General features: G+C 38.6%; 1 protein-coding gene and 1 non-coding gene across 2 annotated transcripts; one reads left to right on the top strand and one right to left on the bottom strand.

Annotated features, from left to right (window-relative positions):
- Window positions 1-3,304: 3,304 nt before the first annotated feature.
- On the top strand, window positions 3,305-3,467 carry LOC125999991 (U1 spliceosomal RNA). Its single transcript, XR_007492404.1, has one exon. It is a non-coding gene; the product is annotated as a U1 spliceosomal RNA (small nuclear RNA).
- A 12,878-nt stretch (window positions 3,468-16,345) lies between these two features.
- MAGEH1 (MAGE family member H1) lies at window positions 16,346-16,996 on the bottom strand. The gene has a single exon (XM_049766903.1). It carries the CDS (start codon window positions 16,994-16,996, stop codon window positions 16,346-16,348), a length of 651 nt encoding a protein of 216 aa, XP_049622860.1.
- Between the last annotated feature and the right edge of the window lie 4,067 nt (window positions 16,997-21,063).

Here is a 21,063-nt window from a genome sequence, read left to right as displayed (position 1 = left end):
GCAGGTTAGAGAAAAAAGCAGGTTAAGGACCAGGATGTGCAAGGGAGATTGTTGATACAGTTGTCATATGATAATGTACAGGGACTCTCAGAATACAATCAGATGGGTCAGGGAAACTATAAACAATATAGAGTTACTACTGGTATGTAGAGATGTGAGCAATATTCACTATAGGTCAGTGGTTGCCACAATGGCCACAGTCAAGGTTCTTTGGGACATGAGCAACCAGTGTTATAACTGTGAGAAAGCTGGCCTCAGGAAATGTCCAATTCACCCACAATGTATCAATTTTTGTTGTCAAGCCTTATGGCCTACTTTCCTTAAGTATCTTAATTCTATAATTCTACATTACATGAATGAAATATTAGTAGCAGCTGAAAAAGAGGCTGGCATGAAGGACACATGAATGTTCTTTCTTCTTTAAGACTCACAGTATAGCCAGAGAATGTGCAGACATTGAGTCCTTATAAATATCTAGGGAGCTTGGAGGATAGACATACCTCTCACCCCCAGACAATGCAAATTAGTATGCAGCTACAGACCCTAAATGGTTTTCAGAACTTATTAAGAAATATTAGTTGGCTTTATACTTTCTTGGGGATTCCCAACTATGCTTTGAGACATATTTTTAAAACCGTAATAGGAGATTCTCCATATAATAGCCAACAGGCATTGAGTGTAGAGGCTCAATGGGATCTCCATATGTTAGAGAAAGCTTTAAACTTCTGAATTTACAAACTAAAAGGGGGGATTCAAGAGAGAAGGAGAATGGACTTATTAATAAGGAAGCTCAGTAATTGAGTATCTAATCATTTTTCTTCTCAAGTGGACGAAACATCCATTCCTATGTTGGTCCCAGTCTCACTAACTGATTTATGTCAGGGAGCAGAGGTTGTGGTAATTGGGAAAGAATATACTCTGTCATTTTAGATGGATCCACCATGCTCACAAAGATATGAGGAGAAAACAGCAAGAAGAGAAGGTCTTGAAAATACACAAGGTACCACATTGCCTGAAAAATGATTACTGACCATAGTTGCAGTGTTTTCTTGTGCCTCAGCAGTAGGTGGAGAGAATTATACATATTGGACATATATTTCTCATCTTCCATAGTGGACTGCGACTGATTGTGTTTACTGGTGACTCTATTTATATGCCAGGGCCACGAGCTAAATAAGGACAATCCCACTCTGATACGGAAGGAAAATAAATAAATCTGACACTGTGATATGACACTGTAATTGTTAGCCTTGGGCAGTTGCCTTGTGTGCTTCTGAAAACAGGTTTTGGCTCATTTCTTGCCTCTAATGGTGGGAAGTGCACACTTATGGGCTTTAGAGCCTATTCTCTTAAACTTACAGACCTTAATGCCACTGAAGATCACAATTCAATATGTCAGCCAATTTCTTATAAGCATTATGTATTTTATTTTCTTCATTGGTCTAGTTGTGGAGCCCTTAGAGGAAAATTTTTTTATTTATAATATCTTTATTTAAGCATCTTGATTACAACTATGATTGTGATTAGGTTTCAGTCATGTAAAGAACACCCCCCTTCACCAGTGCAACATTCCACCACCAATGTCCCAAATCTCCCTTCATCCCACCCACCCCACCTGTACTCTAAACAGGCTTTCCAGTTCCCTCATTCATTCACATGATTATGGTAGTTCTCTGTGTAGTTATTTCTATAATTGCACTCACCACTCTTTGTGGTGAGCTTCATGGAGTGAGCTGGAAGTTCCAGCCCTCCTCTCATTGTCTCTGAGGATTGTTACAAAAATGACTTTTATTTTTCTTAAAACCCATAGATGAGTGAGACTATTCTGCGTCTCTCTCTCCCTCTGATTTATTTCACTCAGTATGATAGATTCCATGTACATAGGAAAATTTCATGACTTCATCTCTCCTGACAGCTGCATAATATTCCATTGTGTATATGTACCACAGTTTCTTTAGCCATCCGTCTGGTGAAGGGCATCTTGGTTGTTTCCAGAGCCTGGCTATTGTGAATAGTGCTGCAATAAATATAGGTGTGAGTAAGGGGTTTTTGTATTGTATTCTTGTGTTCCTAGGGTATATCCCTAGGAGTGGAATAGCTGGGTCAAATGGGAGCTCAATTTCCAGTTTTTGGAGGAATCTCCATATTGCTTTCCATAGAGGTTGGACTAGACGGCATTCCCAATCAGCAGTGGATAAGAGTTCCTTTCTCTCCACATCTCTGCCAGCACTGATTGTTCTCGTTCTTTGTGATGTGTGCCAATCTCTGTGGTGTGAGATGGTATCTCATTGTTGTTTTGATTTGCATCTCCCTGATGATTAGTGATGAGGAGCATTTTTTCATGTGCCTTTTTTTAACAATACATAATTATATGCTGGGCACCTTATGGGAAACTTGTAGCACACTCTTCTGATGATTGTAATGCCACAGTTTGTGATTATATTACACAAACATTGTGGAATCACAGGAAATGTAGTGTCTAAAGTCCAGTTTGGATTGATGGCCTGGCACCATGGGTATTAGATATTTCATGCTGCACCTGTTAAAGAAAAAGGAGAGAGTAATGGAACCAGAACATCCTTTGTAATCATGGCAAAGAAAATTCTCAGGAATTAAAGTTAATATGGCCCATTACTATTTTGTATATATGCTACCATTTATATTCAAGCCTGTCAAAGAATGCTTTATGTCTTAGCTATTGGAACAATTTATTTTAATTATCTAATAATTACATTACTTGCAAAAATGCAAACTATATACTTGTACCATTCTATTGTTTTCCACCATAAATCCCAGTCCATATTGTTCCTCAGTGCTTGAACACATACAAGGCTGCAGGTTCACCTGATCAGACCTTGGAGTCATCATTAGGAGTCCTACATGTGATGGACTGCTTGGTGAAGATAACTAAGTGATTCATTGGATGGCTGATTGTTCTAATGACTGAAGAAAAATCCATAACAGTCACTGCTGCAGTGGCCAGCAAAACCCTGTATACAGCTATCATACTCATGACTATGTAGCTAAGTGTACTCAGTAATATTTGTTGTGGAGACAGCAGGTGAATCTGGATGAATATTTAGAACAGAAGATGGGAGGGTTGCAACTGGCAGTACATGGCTGGGAGAAAAATTCAAAGCTTTGCAACAACAATTATGTTACATTGTGACTGGAATACCACCTCTTATTTTATTATCCTAATCTCTGTTAAGAAAGAATATATATATATACAGGATCTCATCAGGCTTGCAACATCGCTTCAACCTTAACCAAGTGTTCATTTCTCTATATAATAAAAGGGGGTATGCTTATCTGACAGGGGAGATACCATAATTATGAAGGAGTTTTTCCCAGGGTGAGGCTTATCCATTGCTCTCCAGGTGTGCTGACCTCTGCAATTTCCCCCAAGTGATTTCCTCAACTATATAATTTGTCAAAGTGGGGGACTGTGTTTGCACTTTCCCCTTCAATAATAAAAGTGGGGAGTCATTGACAATGGTTCTCTCATCTCTGAATTATCTTTCTCATGAAGTCTTAAGATGAGGCATGTGAAAGCACTTGCTGTTCTGAAGAAATGGAGAAGCTGAAAAAAGGAGGATACCAGGCATAATCTCTAGGACAATAATGAACAAGAATTTGTGGGAGAAAAGTGACCTTGCATGCCTTGAATTGCATTCCAGGGAGCAGGGAAAGATTAAACAAAGAGACAAGGTGTCCTGCCTGACAAGTAATCTTTTATGTTGCAATATTATAAATAGAGTGCTTGCTTTCAATAAATTGTTGCATTCTGGACATGATAGTCTCCCATCTGGTTGATACATAGCAATGTTCCTGAACACAAGAGGTTCACCAAAATCAACTAGGGATTCACTGAGCAGCTGACCAATGCCAATCTTGCCTGTCTCCTAGCAAAGCTTTTCTGTGGATGCTTTAACATGCTCTGAAAATGGCTCTTTGAATACAAAATAATTCCAGCCTCAAAGGCTTCTATTTATCTTCCTGCCATACACGTTTTAGGGTGGGGGACACTAACATAGGTGAAAATGGGACTTCTGAGTCAAAAAGCAATTTGCTGCTGCATGTCCTGTCTGACACACCACTGCTTTTCAAAGGCGCACTGAGGTATGAAATGGCTCGAGTAGAGAGCATTCTACAGTCTCTAGTCTTGTTTGTCTTTCAGCCAAACTCTTCTCTAAGTGAACTAATCTAAAGTAAATATGGCTCTTTTGAGTCAATAAGCAGCCCACCATGCACAATCCTGTCTGTGTTGCAACAACACTATTCTCTAGGAGCACCAAATTTAGATGAAAATGGCTCTTTTGAGTCAAAAAGTAGTCTGCTGCCATTGATCCTGTGAAATATATTGCTGTGTTATTCCTTGGAGACACTTAAATATGATGAAAATGGCTCTTTAGAGATGAAAAAGCAACCCTCTGCTGTCTCATGGCTATGCTTTTCTCAGGTGAACTGTGATAAAATGACTCTTCTAAATCAAACATTTGCGCACCAATTCCAGTTCTGTCTGTCTCCTTGCCACACTTTACACATAGAACAAAAAAAGCATGAGGTCAAAATGGCTCTGCTTAATCAAAAAGCAACCTGCCAGACAGACCATGTTTCTATCAAAGCAAGACACTACTGTGGACTCACTAACCTGGGATGAAATGGCTCTGTGAGTCAAAAAGCATCCTATTGAAACAGTCCTGTATCAGGACTCTCTCAGACAGCCATGTTTTTCAATTGGCACATGATTTGGTTGAAAATGGCTCTTTTGAGTCAAAAGACAGCCTACCACCACTTTTCAATGGGCTCACTATCCTAAGGTGAAAATTATTCTTTTCTTTTTATTTTTGAAAATGATTCAAAAGGCAGCATTCTGATATAGGCACAGTCTACATGACCATGCATTTTTCTCTGTGCACAATTAGATAAAATAGACTTTTTGAGTAAAAGAGCAGCATACTGTCTATCCTGTTTCTCAGCATTGCTTTCCTTTGAGGACTCTCACCTGATGGTTAAATGGGTCTTTTGTTTTGGGGTTTTTTTTGTTTGTTTGTTTTGTTTTGTTTTTGAGATACACCTGGTGACTCTCAGGGGTTACTCCTGGATATGAGCTCAGAAATTGTTCCCGGCTTGGGGGACCATACGGGATGTCAGGAATAAAATTGAGGTTTATCTTGGGTCAGCCTCATGCAAGGCAAATGCCCTATCACTGCGTTATCGCTCTGGCCCCATAAATGGGTCTTTTGAATCACAAAGCAGGCCTCTTCCACTGCCCTTGTCTTTGTACCTGCCACACTCTATATGGGTTCACTTACCAAAGGTGAACATGGGACTTTTGAGTAAAAAGCAGTCTGACAGTGCAGGTCCTGTTTACCTTGTAGCCAAGCTTTGCTCTGGGTTCACTAAGAATCAAAGAGCAGCCCACTGCCATGAACCTGTATGTTTCATCACCAAGGTTTACTCTGGGAGCAATAACCTAAAGTCAAATGACTCTTTTGTGTCAAAAAGCATCCATTGATGGTCCTGTCTCTTAGCTTTAGTCTTCTCTGGGCACACTAGCCTAGGATGAAAATTGTTCTTTTGAGTCAAAAAACAACTCCCCCTATTGATATATGTCTCAAACATGCTATCTTTGAACACAACAATTTGAGGTGAAAATAGCTCTTTTTAGTTAAAAAGCAGCCCACAACTTCCAGTCTTCTCTGTCTCATGTATATGTTTTTTCTAGGGGCTCACCTTAGTGATATGACCCTTTTGAATCAAAGAGCATATTCTATATCCAATTCTGTCAGTTTCAAAGCCAGATTTTTCTCTGGGTGCATGAACTTTGGGTGAAAATGACTCTTTTGAATAAAAAAATACATGATACCACAAATACTGTGTGTCTCATACCCACTCTATTCTTTGTACACAGTAAACTATTGTTAAATGGCTCTTTTGAGATAAAAATCACTACTGTCAGTCCTATCTGTCTCATGATCATGCTATTCTCAGGGGTGAACCTGAGTGAAATGGCTCTTCTGAATTAAAAACAGCCCTCTCTGGTTGGCACCAGACTTGCCTTTCTCAGTGCACTTCTCTTCTCTGGGCTCACGGTTTCTTGGTGTATATGAATCTGCTAAATAAAAATACAGCCCACCATCACCATTCCTGTCTCTCCTACAGTCATATTTTCTCTGGATACACTCTGGTGAATGGTTCTTCTGAGTCAAATAGCAATCTTCTATCACCAGTCCTCTGTGTCTCATGTCCAAGCTTTAACCTGGGTGCACTAACCTCGGGACAAAATGGCTATTTTGTATCAAAAAGCAGTCCACCAACACTGGCCCTGTCTGTCTCACAGACATACATTTCTTGGTTTGCACTGGAGTTAAATGGCCATTCTGAGTCAAAGAGCTACCCATCTATACTGGTACAGACTATTCTCTTAGTAGTCTAACTTGGAGTAAAAATTGTTCTTTTCACTCAAAAAAAGAGTCTGCTGCTGCCACCAGTCCTGTCTCATGGCCACGTTTTTCTTGGGAGCAAATTAACCTAAGGTGAAAATGGGTCTTTTGAATAAAAAGTAGCCTGCCACTACCAGTTCCTTCTATTTCATGTAAATGCTCTTCTATGTGCACACTAAGCTGAAATTTAAATGTCCCTTTGAATCAAAAAAAGCTGCTCGCTGCAACCTCTCTAGTCTATAATTCAGCCACATTCTTCACTCAGTACAGTACCCTAGGGTAAAATTGGCACATATGAGTCAAAGAGAATCTCATGATCATAGATCCAGTCTGTATCTTGGCCTAATTTTTTTTCTTTTTGGGTCCCATTTGGCAGCGCTCAGGGGTTACTCCTGGCTCTACGCTCAGAAATTGCTCCTGGAAGGCTTGGGGGACCATATGGGATGCCTGGATTCGAACCACCGTCCTTTAACATGCAAGGTAAATGCCCTACCTTCATGCTATCTCCTGTTGGAGGCCCTTTAACTAGAGAGCAATATGGAGTCTCTGATGCCTGAGAAGACAAAAAGTCTGTGTACGTGACAGGTTACTGGTGGCACTTCCCCCATGAACCTAAAAAGAAAAAGCTGACCATAAAAAAAGCTTTTACCAAAGGTAATTGGATAAAGAACAAACATGCTATGTAAAGGCTACAAGTTGAGATTAGATCTGTAGCATTGTTAACAGAACAGAGCATCCCAGGATCACTTATAGTTAATGTATAACAGGATCACTTATAGTAGAGGTATAGTAAAAGTAGGATCACTGCTAGTAAATGTATAACTCACTAATAACCCCCCTAAAAATATGTGATGTATGAGAATGTTATGATGGAAAAGTACTGAACCACCCCTTCCCCTCTTTTGTCTGAAAACGTTCTCATGCTCTATAAAAACTAGCCCCCTTTTCAATAAACTTGGGACTCTTGATCGGAACCTTTCGCCTTGAGTCTCTCTACCTCCCAGCCCCTCTTTTATTTTTCAGGTCGGAATTCTCTTCGTGACTCACGAATAACTTCGTGATCCTCATCCACCCTGTGGGCCGGAGTCCCTGGGGGTCGCAATCTCCCTGGCCCGTGGCCTAATTTTCTTAATTGAGATTATTGTGAATTACAAGCCTTTCACAGTTGTATTTCAGGCATATAGTGACAGTGAATTAGGGACATTCCCAACATCATTGTTGACCTCCCTCCACCACAGTTCCCAGCATACATCCCATACCTCCACCCTTAGCCCCCTGGACTAAGTATAACAGGTCAGTTTTGTGTTTAGTTTGTGTCTAAATAAATCTTTATTTAAACACTATGATTACAAACATGATTGTAGTTGAGTTTCAGTTATAAAAAGAACACCACTCCTTCAACAGTGCAATATTCCCATCACCAGTGCCCCTCATCTCCCTCCTCGCCCACCCCCTGCCTATATTTGAGACAGGCATATTACTTCTCTCACTCATTAGCATTGTCATGATAGTTGTTAATGTAGTTATTTCTCTAAATGCACTCACCAATCTTTGTGGTGAGTTTCATATCGTGAGCCAGTCTTTCCAGCCCATATCTTTATTGTCTCTGGGCATTATTTCAATAATGTCTTTTATTTTTCTAAAAACTCATAGATGAGTGAGACTATTTTGTGTCCATCTCTTTCCCTCTGACTTATTTCATTTAGCATAATAGTCTCCATGTCCATCCATGTATAGGAAAATGTCATGACTTCATCTCTCCTGACAGCTGCATAATATTCCATTCTGTATATGTACCACAGTTTCTTAAGCCATTCATCTGTTGAAGGGCATCTTCGTTATTTCCAGACCCTGGCTATTGTAAATATTGCTGCAATGAATATAGGTGTGAGGAAGACATATCTATATTGTGTTTTTGTGTTCTTGGGAAACAAAGTAAACTTAGTTTACCCCAAGTCAGTCCACACCCTAGGAGTGCTATAGCTGAATCATATGGGAGCTTACTCCAGACTTTTTTAGGAGTCTCCATATTGTTTTCCATAAAGGCTGGACTAGATGGCATTTTAACCTGTAGTGAATGAGAGTTCCTTTCTCTCCACATCTCTGTCAGCTCTGATTGTTCTTGTTCTTTGTGATGTGTGCCAGTTTCTATGGCATGAGATGATACTTCATTGCTGTTTTGAATTGTATCTCCTTGATGATTAGTGATGTGGAGCATTTTTCCATGTGCCACTTGGCCATCTGTATTTCTTCTTTGAGGAAGTTAGCCCCTTATCTGATGGGTATTAGATGAATAGTTTCTCCCATTCTGTGGGTGGCTTTTGTATCCTAGGTACTACTTCCTTTGAGGTGCAGAAGCTTCTCAGCTTAATATAGTCCCTTCTGTTTATCTCTGCATCAACTTCTTTGGACAGTGATGTTTCCCTTGCACCATAAAATGTATGGGTTCTTATCCCTATTAGGTAAGAACTTCTTTCTGTACATGAGATTTCCCTCATTTTTGTGCGCCTATGCAAAAAAGGAACAATGCCATATTATATTACTGGTACATTTAGGGTTAAAAATAACACGCTATACAGTCTCTATGTCATGGTTTTGAACTGGGCTCATAATCAAACTCCCAATCAATACTTTTTCTACTATAATTTCCTACTAAACAGATAAAAAGTGAGGATAGGAGAGGCTACCTCTATATATGGAGATAGACACTGAGTTATAATTATTAATAAAATGCATCTACAGAAAATACAAAGAAAATATAGATACCCCATTAAGTTTTTTGAGTTAGTTTAAAGTAGGGATAAATCAAGGGCACATTTTCATCCCACTCAATGGTTGTGTGGAGACTGAAAACTTGTTATTAGCAGCCAGGGATCAGGTAGTGTCTTGAGCTGGGGGTCTCTCTGGGGCTGAATCTGATAGCAAGCAACAGTCCACAGTAAGGGGAGATGGGAGAAAAAAAGTCGTGGCCTAATTTTAAGAGTGTACTCATATTAAATGGCCCTTCTGAGTCAAGGAGCAGCCCACAACCTCAGGTCTTATTTGCCTGTGGTCAAGCTTTTCAAGGGGAACACTCAAGTAAAGTGGCTTTTCTGAGTGAGAAAGTAGTTAACTGCTGCCTGTTCCATCTTGCCAATATTATTTTCTGGGAACCAAAATCTGGGATGAAATGGTTCTTTTGAATCAAAAAGCAGCAGCTGATGTTGGTACTGTCTTTCTGTTAGCCACTCTTATTTTATTTTATCAATTGTTTTGTTTTATTATCATTGTGATCTACAAAGTTCTTTATAGTTGAATTTTAGTATACAGGGAGTCAGGGTCATTCCCACCAGTGGTGTCTTCCTCCCTCCATCAATGTTCCCAGAGTGCACTCTATACCACCACACTTTGCCCCCTGGTCTTCCAGTATCAGAGGCCATTTTAAGTTTATATTGTTAAAGTTTACATTTCTTTATTTTATTGTTGTTGAATTTAGCTTGAATATTTAGCTCTGTCTTTTAAACCTCCACCAATTCACCCGAGACCACTTGGTCCCTGTCCTCCATCCTTTCTTATCTCTTTTTTCTTAATGCAGAAAATATGGGGGCTAGAGTGATAGGACTGCAGTGGGGCATTTGCCTTGCATGCTGACTACCTGGGATGGATCCGGTTTTGATTCCCAACATTCCATATGATCCCTGAGCTTTCCAGGAGCAATTTCTGAGTGCAGAACCAAGAGTAATCCCTGAGCACTGCAGGTTTGAGCAAAATAAATAAATAAATGAATATATACATTAATTAATTAATTAATTAAAATGTAAAACAAAGTAATCCATGCCCCGAGTTTCCATGAAAAGGCAGGAGCCCCTATTTAAAAGATAAGAAAAAGAAAAAAGAGGGTAGCAGGTCTTTTGCATAGGTACAGCAAAAGTTGGGGATAAAAGAAAGGAAAAACCTTCAGCCTAAAAAATGGGAGGCCCTACCCATTAAGAATCTTGCCTTAAGACCAGCTATGAGCTCTAGGTATACTAAGTTCTCTTACCTCAAAATCTTTCTTAATGGTCCTAGGAAAAGTTCTCCTCAATCACAGTTGTTGCAGTCAGGGTTCTGTAATTAGAGCTACTGGTATTTTCTTTGATCCTATGTCAAAGTCAGGGTGTCATGGAGCATCTCTTATTTCATCTCACCATTAGGTGGTGATGTATAGGTACCTGCCCTGAAAACAAGTTGTTGATGTTTCCAAGTCATCAGGGTGTCATATGAATGCACCCTAGTCCAAGTAGGTGCCATGGTAGCCTTAAGACTTTCCCCAGTAAAAGTTAGATTCCTGGTGCTGATGCAAAAAACTGTGCCAGTTCCAAAGATGAGATCTAAGGTTTGGGGTGAATGGCAGATGTCTGATCAATTGAAGCCTAAATCAAGTCACTTTGACAAATGTTCAGAGTGAAAGGCCCCCCGCAATATAAAATTTAGGAGTTCCAATCCCTATTAGATAAGAAATTTTTTCTATACCTAAGATTTCCTAATTTTAGTTTGCCTATGCAAAAAAGGAACAATGCCACATGATACTACTGGTGTATATGGGGGTAAAATAACAAGCTAACCAATCCCTATAAACTGGTTTTAACATGAACTCAGAACCCAAAATAAACTTATATACTAGAATATCCTACTAAACAAATCCAAAAAATAGATGGGGAGAACTACATCTACATAAGGAAATACACAATAAGAATTATACCTATTAAGGAAAAACATTAAAATAAATATATATAGAGAATATACATATCTCCTTTAAGTCTTTTGAAATAGTCTGGAGGAGGGAATAAAATTTGAAGCACAACTTCAGCCTGCAAGTGGTCTTGTGGAGTCTGAAAAATGGCTCCGAGCATCATCCCCGCTGGAGTGTCCTCCAGCTGAGGGTTTCTCAAAAGCCGAATCTGGTACCAAGTAACAGCCCACAGCAAAGGTAGATGGGAGAAAATGGACCTCAAGAGCATAGCAGCTTCTTCCTGCACTGAGGCAAGGTGGGCTGAAAAGCTGTCTTTTCACTCTGGGAGCTGTTTGGCAGCTGGTTAGGGTGGGGGGAATGTTCTGGTTCCTGAGGAGTTAAGAACTGAGGGTAAAAAAAGGTTAAATAGGGAGAAATAACAGTTCAGAGATGAGAGAGTGAAAGGATCAAAAAGGATTTCTAAAGTGGTAAGCAGGGAAGGAGGAAAAGGAAGGATTATATATAACAAGGGAGAGCATTATATTCAACATAGACATTATATACATTACATTAGACAAACACAGAGGTAGCCAGCACCTACACTTATGCACACACATAGAGAAACAATGAAGATTGATCCATAGGTTGCAGTTGAAAAACTGACCAAGGTGGAATTGAGAATGCTTAAAAAATATAAAGCAGTCAACTCAAATAAAAAGGTTTCCTATTTCCTAGGCAAATCATTATTGGTTTGTAAAGTAAACCTTAATGAAGAAAGGCTTCCTGGGTGATATTGTACATAAAGCATTCTTAAAACAATCGTAATTTTCAAGTCTAGAATATGAAACAATATGGTAATGATCAATGTAAAAGGAGTCTACACCATGAAGTACAGTATAACGGGTCTTGAGCATTCAGGTTCCTTTCTTGAAAGTAAATTGAAATCATGGCATTATAATATAATAGTAAATGAGCTTGAATTTAAAATATATTGCAATAACATATCAATGAATGAACACTATAGCAAGAGTCTATGGCATGCAGTTGCCTATTCTAATGTTATCTGTGGACATAAACATTTGATCATGTTAGAAGTTATAATCAAATGGAAAATAGATTAGAATATTTATCAAGACAACTTAATGAGCACTATTTCAAATCTAATATAACACTGTGATACCAAACTATGGCAACCAACCTATATGTCCAAGAACCACTGTGAACAAAAAGATTAAGATGTTATTTTAGACATGTTAAAATTAAGACACCAAAAATTATTGTAGTGAGCACTGTAGTGGGAGTCTATAGCTTCCAAACACATTCTGCACCTGCTTCTGTAGATCAAAATATTAGAACATTATTAGAGACATTTAGAGCAGTTGATTGAACACCTGCTCAATCTAATCAGCTGAATACCTTGCTGCAGTTCTCTTTGAAGTATTTAAGAGAATATAAGCTTTTAGGTTTCTCCTATTCCACTCAGTTTCTTCCCTTCTCCTCACTATACTCTGGAGTTTAGCCCAGGAGTAACACCTGAGCATCACTGAGTGTGGCCCCAAAACAAAAATATTGAAAATGTACTGCTATGTGTTTTCTTATTTTGTGCAATACAACTTGCGATTTCTTCTGATGTGTATCTCAGATCAGTGGAACCATGGAAGCAACAAAAAACTGTGAATATGTATTGAAGCACTAAGGAATTAATATTCAAAAATTACAATATCCAGAATAATGAATATCAATTTACTTTTGAGAATAAACATGGAATGAAGCAAGGGTTTCCTCTGGCAGAATTTAAGGAGAGGTATATGGTACTTCTCACACATTCCACATTTTGATATAGAATTTGAAAGGGTGTGTTTTTTTTTTCATGGGATCTGAGACAAAAGTTGATCAGTAAAGAACTGGATCTTATTTTCAGCAGCTGATTCAAATGTCCCCTACAAATCACCTTTTGTGAGTGTTTATTGCCTGGTGGATGGTGAGAAGTGCTTCTGGAGTCTACTTTTCTTTCTAGAAGTGCTTCTCCAAGTTCTGGTCTATTCCATGTTATTGTCCTTTATGGTCTTAACTGACCCTAAACCCTCTTTTCCCATACGTACTCATAAATTTTCAAAGAAATATCATTACCACTGAAGTTTAGCTGTTACACCCTGAAAACACTCAAGCAACCTGTGTACTCTGATAAAGAGAGTGGTCAGCTGAATAAGCAAATTTATACAGATATTCCCAGCTTACATCTTATTGGATAACAGCACAAAATTCAAATAATTTATGTTAATGAAGTAACTTTTGCTTTAATAACAGCCTTCCAAGTGCCTCTCTCTTTTTCTTCTTCTACCTCAGCCGTGTCATGTATTTTACAATCACTGTAAATTTCAACTTTGTTTAGCCATTACTTAATTAAATAAGAGTTAATTCTTTCTTTTTTTGGTTTTATTTTGGGTCATACCCCGCAGCGCTCAGGGGTTATTCCTGGCTCTAAGCTCAGAAATCGCTCCTGGCAGGCTCCGGGAACCATATGGGATGCCAGGATTCAAACCACTATCCTTCTGCATGCAAGGCAAACACCTTACCTCCATGCTATCTCTCCAGCCCCAATTCTTTCATTTTTAAATGAAGTTTAAACCAAAATTGTTCATAGTAGTTTTTTTTTCCAATTACATAGTTGTTCAGAATTGAGTTTCAGTCATACCACATACAACACTCGTCACCAGTACACATTTCCCTCCACCAGAGTCCCCAGTTTTCTCCCACAATTCCCTTTGCCCTCTTTCTTGCCTGTTTCTGTAGCAGACATTTTTCTTCTCTTTCTTCTTTTTTTCCTTTTAGGTACTGTGGTTTGCAATATTGTTACTGAAGGGGTATCATGCATATCCTTTTATCTCCTTTCAGCAACCAGTTCTTGTTCAGAGTGTTTGTACTCTTTCAATGCTAATACTTGGCACTAACTCTCTGACTTCATTAAGCTATTTAGCCCATATTCATAATTAGCTATTTTATTATTATTTTCCACTGGAGTCAAATGGTGAAGATCACTGCTTCTTCCCCTGAGCTAGCTAGCAAAGATTACATGTGACAAGCCCTTAGTACAGAGATATTTAACAAATCTTCACTCAACAGACTTTTCCATTTGTTAAAACATCTTGTCCCCCCAAATATTTGAGGTTTCATTGGGATGATTGAGACTGTACTACTGCACTGATTAATATTTTTATCAAAATTCAGCAATTTTGTGCTGCTCCAAGTACTGCAAAGGTAGGCAAGGCATCCTTCATTGGTGCTTGCTCTTAGGGGACTTAGTTCTTAAAGCTTTTGGTTGTGCAAGTAAATGTAGAAAGCTCTGAGAATAACCAGAGAGATGTTATATGTTTTCTGTTTGGTTAGTTTGGCTTTTGTTTTTTGTCTGCCTATAGGTGGTGTGAATGAGAGACTGACTCCCATATCTCCAGATTTTCTACTGGGTAAAGTAGAAGATTCAGAAGCTCCTTGATAGAAATGGATGGGAAAACACTAAAATCCTGGGTACAGCAAGATAAGAAAGTATGAAATCTGAAGATGGGAAGAAAACTGTTGCCAGATAACAATAACTATGGGTCACCTTTTCAGGTAACTCTAAACTTTACCGGCCAGAGGGGAGTTAGAATGTTATTTCTATCTCCACTGTCTTGTGGACACACATATACACATTTTAATAAATATTAGGTGTAATAAACACACTTTTTTAGGGGGATGAGGTGATTCAGACTATACCTGGCAGTGTTGGAAGGCAACATCAGAATAAAACGAGTCAGAAGCAAGCAGACAAACACCTTAACCCCTTAACTCCACTCAATACTTTGAAATAAAATTTCCATATTCTAACACTCAAAGGCATGGTTATGTTTCTTTAATTTGTTAGTCCTAACAAAACATTTCCTATTAGAAATGCTTGGTTACTTTTAGGGGTGGCACAGATTTATCTCTGGTTCACACATGAGACTCCACCACTTGAAAGCTTTAATTTTTATTATTTCATGACTATTGTTACATTTATTAAAATAAGAAGAAACTCCTAACTTTTCAGGCTCTGCCCTATTTACTTGTATTCAATCTTCATTTATCCCACACACTTTTCCCTTAACAAAACATATATAGCTTAGTGAAATATTTGCTTTTACACAATCTCTGTATTACTGTATTCACATGACCTTCTTTCCTCATCTCTAATATTATTTTCAAAACTCATGTTGTCATATTAACTAAGAATTTTCTGACTGTTCCCTCTTTTTACTTTCAGTAGTGGTCTGTGTCTTTTCTGCTATAACCTCCCCTATCTCTCAAGCTCATTTTAGAGTCTTTTGTATTTCTACTGTGTTTTCCTTCCCTCAGTCAATATGTCCAACTAAGATAAGGATAAAAATATATTTCATAGTGTGCTTAAATATTCATTTCAAGTCCCCTGTGGTAATTTAAACACTTCTTTGATGACCTTTTCCTGATTCCCATTCTCCCAACAGAGATTATATTTGGGCTTTCTATGGCTTCATAGAATTCATTCTCATTCCCTATTACAGCATATATCACACTGCTAATTTATATCTCTTTCTCCCATGTAATCTATAAGATTCTTTGAAATGGAGGTATTTATCACCAGAACCTAGATTTGTAGCTCAAACATAATTGGTGATTGATTGTTGGTCAATTAATGTATTTTATTTATCATTATAGTTTTATTTTTCTGTACTTTGCAAATAACTGGTCCATATCACAGTAAGTATGTATTCTTTACACAACAGAAAAGGTTGTTTAAAAATGGTTGATATAAATAAAATCACCTTTTCTTCCTTGCATATACTGCTTAATTCAAACTGTCCATGCGATAGAAATAATGTACTAGAACACAAATTCTGATGTACAGATTTAATTTCATAAAATTCACACACCATACTAAATTCAGTTACAGACAAAAAAATCTGCTTGGATCCAATTTTGTACTTTTGTGACCTTAATAGCTGACTAAAATTAATAAACATTTACAATAACCAAAAAAGATTCTCAGTTTCACAGTTAAATATTAGAATTGATCACAAAAAATATATATATAGCGCCCCAGAAACATCCCCCACGTTTCCTAGTGTTTTTCAATTTAGGACTTAGGTGATCTACTCCTTGGATGCCTTTGGTACTCTTTCCATCATGCCCTAAGGGTTTGACCCAGATTTCCCTAAGGAAATCCCTTAGCACCCGAATTGAGGATGGCTTCAACTTCTGCATCATCATCTGAATTCCAGTCATAATTACATGGCAAGTCCTTGGAACAACGGTTACGAACTCGTGCCACAAAATGCATTACTTTCAGCTTGCTGGATTCCGCGTGTGCTCTAGGTCCCCAGAAGAACTCGTATTCCATGGGACTGCTACGAGGCACTGCTTTATAAATCAGGTACCCTCTGCGTACAAACTCCTCTGTGACGATCTTCTTTGGATCTCCAAAGACGCTGTGTTGGCGGCCTGGCTGCATCCCCAATTTCCCAAGCACTTTCCAGACCAGGGCCTCCTTGACTCTGTTATCCATGATGAAGATGAGAGCCAATATAGACATCAGAAGACTCTTCTTGGTGCCTTGAAAATTGCTCTGGGGTACCACGGACTTTTGTGTTTGAGCGGTGCTTGAGACTTCCAGGGGAGCGGGGACCTCCTCTTGAATGCTGTAGACCTCCTCCGGAATGCTTAGGTCTTCCTCGGAGGTGCTTGGCACCAGGCTGGCAGCCATAGGGATTTCAGAGGTTTCTGAGACCGGGATCTGGCGATTGTTGCGATTTTCTTCAGCGGCTCTCGCGTTCCGGCGGCGTCTACTCTTTCGTCCCCGAGGCATGTCTGCAGCTAGAATGGCAAAGCCTGCTGCAACCTAAAGGAATAATGGCTCTAGACTCTGCAGAAAACAACTCCACTGAAGTTGTCAACGCCAATAGCGTCTTTTCAGCAATAAAATAGATGTTCTGAACTAAAAAGTTCCCTCTCACGCAATCCAACAGCCTTCTGGCAGAAGCTCTGAAAAAATTGGCTCCACCTCTCTTGCTAAGCATTTCTTAAGACCGAAAAGGAAGTGGGCGTTCCTTCCACCCAGACTTCCTTTGTCTGATAGGAAAAGAGCCGCCCTTTAGGGATGGGATTAAGGTTAAAAAAATACCAGTTTTGGGCAAAGAATTCAGATAGAAATAAATCTTGAAGGATTCTTTTTTTTTAACTGTACTACAAGTTAGACTTGCTTGGTTTGGGAAGGAGTGTATCCTATTCCTGCATCATTTCCATTGAAGGCTGTGTACCAGTGCATGTCTGTGTGCTAGTGTGTGTGTGTGTGTGTGTGTTTTAAGAGAAGCAGTGCAATGTATTCATGGGATAGCTCTGGTTTGCTCTTCTATCCTCTTTTATTACAAAAAGAATCTGTTCATTCCCCAGTTCTCACATAGAATTTCTGTGATACAGAAAAATTGGTTATTCCTAAAATACTGTATGACTACTGCAAAATTGTGCTGCAAGCAGAGGTGCAGAACATTTAAGATGCTATATATTATGGAATATATCTTATACGAATATGTGTTATAAATTTATGGAATAATTGAGTAGGGATCAGACTTATTATCTATTTATGTGATAACTGAGACTGGATTTGACTTAGATATTTTTATCTGTAGTATTGATTTGACCATTTTTATTTTTTGTTTTCTTTTTTTTTTAATTTTTTTTAAATTTATTTAAACACCTTAATTACATACATGATTGTGTTTGGGTTTCAGTCATGTAAAGAACACCACCCATCACCAGTGCAACATTCACATCACCAATGTCCCAAGTCTCCCTTCTCCCCACCCGACCCCCGCCTGTACTCTAGACAGGCTCTCCATTTTCCTCATACATTCTCGTTATTAGGACAGTTCAAAATGTAGTTATTTCCCTAACTAAACTCATCACTCTTTGTGGTGAGCTTCCTGAGGTGAGCTGGAACTTCCAGCTCTTTTCTCTTTTGTGTCTGAAAATTATTATTATAAGGGTGTCTTTCATTTTTCTTAAAACCCATAGATGAGTGAGACCTTTCTGCGTTTTTCTCTCTCTCTGACTTATTTCACTCAGCATAATAGATTCCGTGTACATCCATGTATAGGAAAATTTCATGACTTCATCTCTCCTGACAGCTGCATAATATTCCATTGTGTATATGTACCACAGTTTCTTTAGCCATTCGTCTGTTGAAGGGCATCTTGGTTGTTTCCAGAGTCTTGCTACGGTAAATAGTGCTGCAATGAATATAGGTGTAAGGAAGGGGTTTTTGTATTGTATTTTTGTGTTCCTAGGGTATATTCCTAGGAGTGGTATAGCTGGATCGTATGGGAGCTCGATTTCCAGTTTTTGGAGGAATCTCCATATCGCTTTCCATAAAGGTTGAACTAGACAGCATTCCCACCAGCAGTGGATAAGAGTTCCTTTCTCTCCACATCCCCGCCAACACTGTTTATTCTCATTCTTTGTGATGTGTGCCATTCTCTGGGGTGTGAGGTGGTATCTCATCATTGTTTTGATTTGCATCTCCCTGATGATTAGTGATGTGGAACATTTTTTCATGTGTCTTTTGGCCATGTGTATTTCTTCTTTGTCAAAGTGTCTGTTCATTTCTTCTCCCCATTTTTTGATGGGGTTAGATGTTTTTTTCTTGTAAAGTTCTGTCAGTGCCTTGTATATTTTGGAGATTAGCCCCTTATCTGATGGGTATTGGGTGAATAGTTTCTCCCACTCAGTGGGTGGCTCTTGTATCCTGGGCACTATTTCCTTTGAGGTGCAGAAGCTTCTCAGCTTAATATATTCCCATCTGTTAATCTCTGCTTTCACTTGCTTGAAGAGTGCAGTTTCCTCCTTGAAGATGCCTGTAATGTCCTGGAGTGTTTTGCCTATGTGCTATACTATATATCTAATGGTTTTGGGGCTGATATCGAGGTCTTTAATCCATTTGGATTTTACCTTCGTACATGATGTTAGCTGGGGGTCTAAGTTTAATTTTTTGCAAGTGGCTATCCAATTGTGCCAACACCACTTGTTGAAGAGGCTTTCCCTGCTCCATTTAGGATTTCCTGCTCCTTTATCAAAAATTAGGTTGTTGTATGTCTGGGGAATATTTTCTGAGTAATCAAGCCTATTCCACTGATCTGAGGACCTGTCCTTATTCCAATACCATGCTGTTTTGATACCTATTGCTTTGTAGTACAGTTTAAAGTTGGGGAAAGTAATTCCTCCCATATTCTTTTTCCCAATGATTGCTTTAGCTATTCGAGGGTGTTTATTGTTCCAAATGAATTTCAAAAGTGTCTGATCCACTTCTTTGAAGAATGTCATGGGTATCTTTAGGGGGATGGCATTAAATCTGTATAATGCCTTGGGGAGTATTGCCATTTTGATAATGTTAATCCTGCCAATACATGAGCAGGGTATGCGTTTCCATTACCGTGTGTCCTCTCTTATTTCTTGGAGCAGAGTTTTATAGTTTTCCTTGTATAGGTCCTTCACATATTTAGTCAAGTTGATTCCAAGATATTTGAGTTTGTGTGGCACTATTGTGAATGGGGTTGTTTTCTTAATGTCCATTTCATCCTTATTACTATTGGAGTATAGAAAGGCCATTGATTTTTGTGTGTTAATTTTGTAGCCTGCCACCTTGCTATATGAGTCTATTGTTTCTAGAAGCTTTTTTGATAGTCTTTAGGGTTTTCTAAGTAGAGTATCATGTCATCTGCAAACAGTGATAGCTTGACTTCTCCCTTTCCTATCTGGATTCCCTTGATATCCTTTTCTTGCCTAATCACTATAGCAAGTAATTCCAGTGCTATGTTGAATAGGAGTGGTGAGAGAGGACAGCCTTGTCTTGTGCCAGAATTTAGAGGGAAGGCTTTTAGTTTTTCTCCATTGAGGATAATATTTGCCACTGGCTTGTGGTAGATGGCCTTCACTATATTGAGAAAGGTTCCCTCAATTCCCATCTTGCTGAGAGTTTTGATCAAGAATGGGTGTTGGAACTTATCAAATGCTTTCTCTGCATCTATTGATATGATCATGTGGTTTTTATTTTTCTTGTTATTGATGTTGTGTATTATGTTGATTTACGGATGTTAAACCAGCCTTGCATTCCTGGGATGAAACCTACTTGATCGTAGTGGATGATCTTTTTAACGAGGCATTGAATCCTATTTGCCAGGATTTTGTTGAGGATCATTGCATCTGCATTCATCAGTGATATTGTTCTGTAATTTTCTTTTTTGGTAGCATCTCTGTCTGGTTTAGGTATCAAGGTGATGTTGGCTTCATAAAAGCTATTTGGAAGTGTTTCTGTTTGTTCAATTTCATGAAAGAGTCTTGCCAAGTTGGCAGTAGTTCCTCTTGGAAAGTTTGATAGAATTCATTAGTGAATCCATCTGGACCTGGGCTTTTGTTTTTCGGCAGACATTTGATTACTGTTTTAATTTCATCAATGGTGATGGGGGTGTTTAGATATGCTACATCCTCTTCCTTCAACCGTGGAAGATTATAAGAGTCCAAGAATTTATCCATTTCTTCCAGGTTCTCATTTTTAGTGGCGTAGAATTTTTCAAAGTAGTTTCTGATTACCCTTTGAATCTCTGTCATATCAGTAGTGATCTCTCCTTTTTTATTCCTGATACGAATTATCAAGTTTCTCTCTCTCTCTTTCTTTGTTAGGTTTGCCAGTGGTCTATCAATCTTGTTTATTTTTTCAAAGAACCAACTTCTGCTTTCGTTGATCTTTCGGATTGTTTTTTGAGTTTCCACTTCGTTGATTTCTGCTCTCAGCTTTGTTATTTCCTTCTGTCTTCCTATTCTTGGGTCCTTTTGTTGAGCATTTTCTAGTTCTATTAGCTGTGTCATTAAGCTACTCAGGTA

This window comes from Suncus etruscus, chromosome X, assembly GCF_024139225.1.
Source record: "Suncus etruscus isolate mSunEtr1 chromosome X, mSunEtr1.pri.cur, whole genome shotgun sequence".
Classification (NCBI taxonomy): Eukaryota; Metazoa; Chordata; class Mammalia; order Eulipotyphla; family Soricidae; genus Suncus; species Suncus etruscus.
Note: the sequence above shows the minus strand (reverse complement) of the source record. Positions and strands in the feature narration are given on the sequence as shown.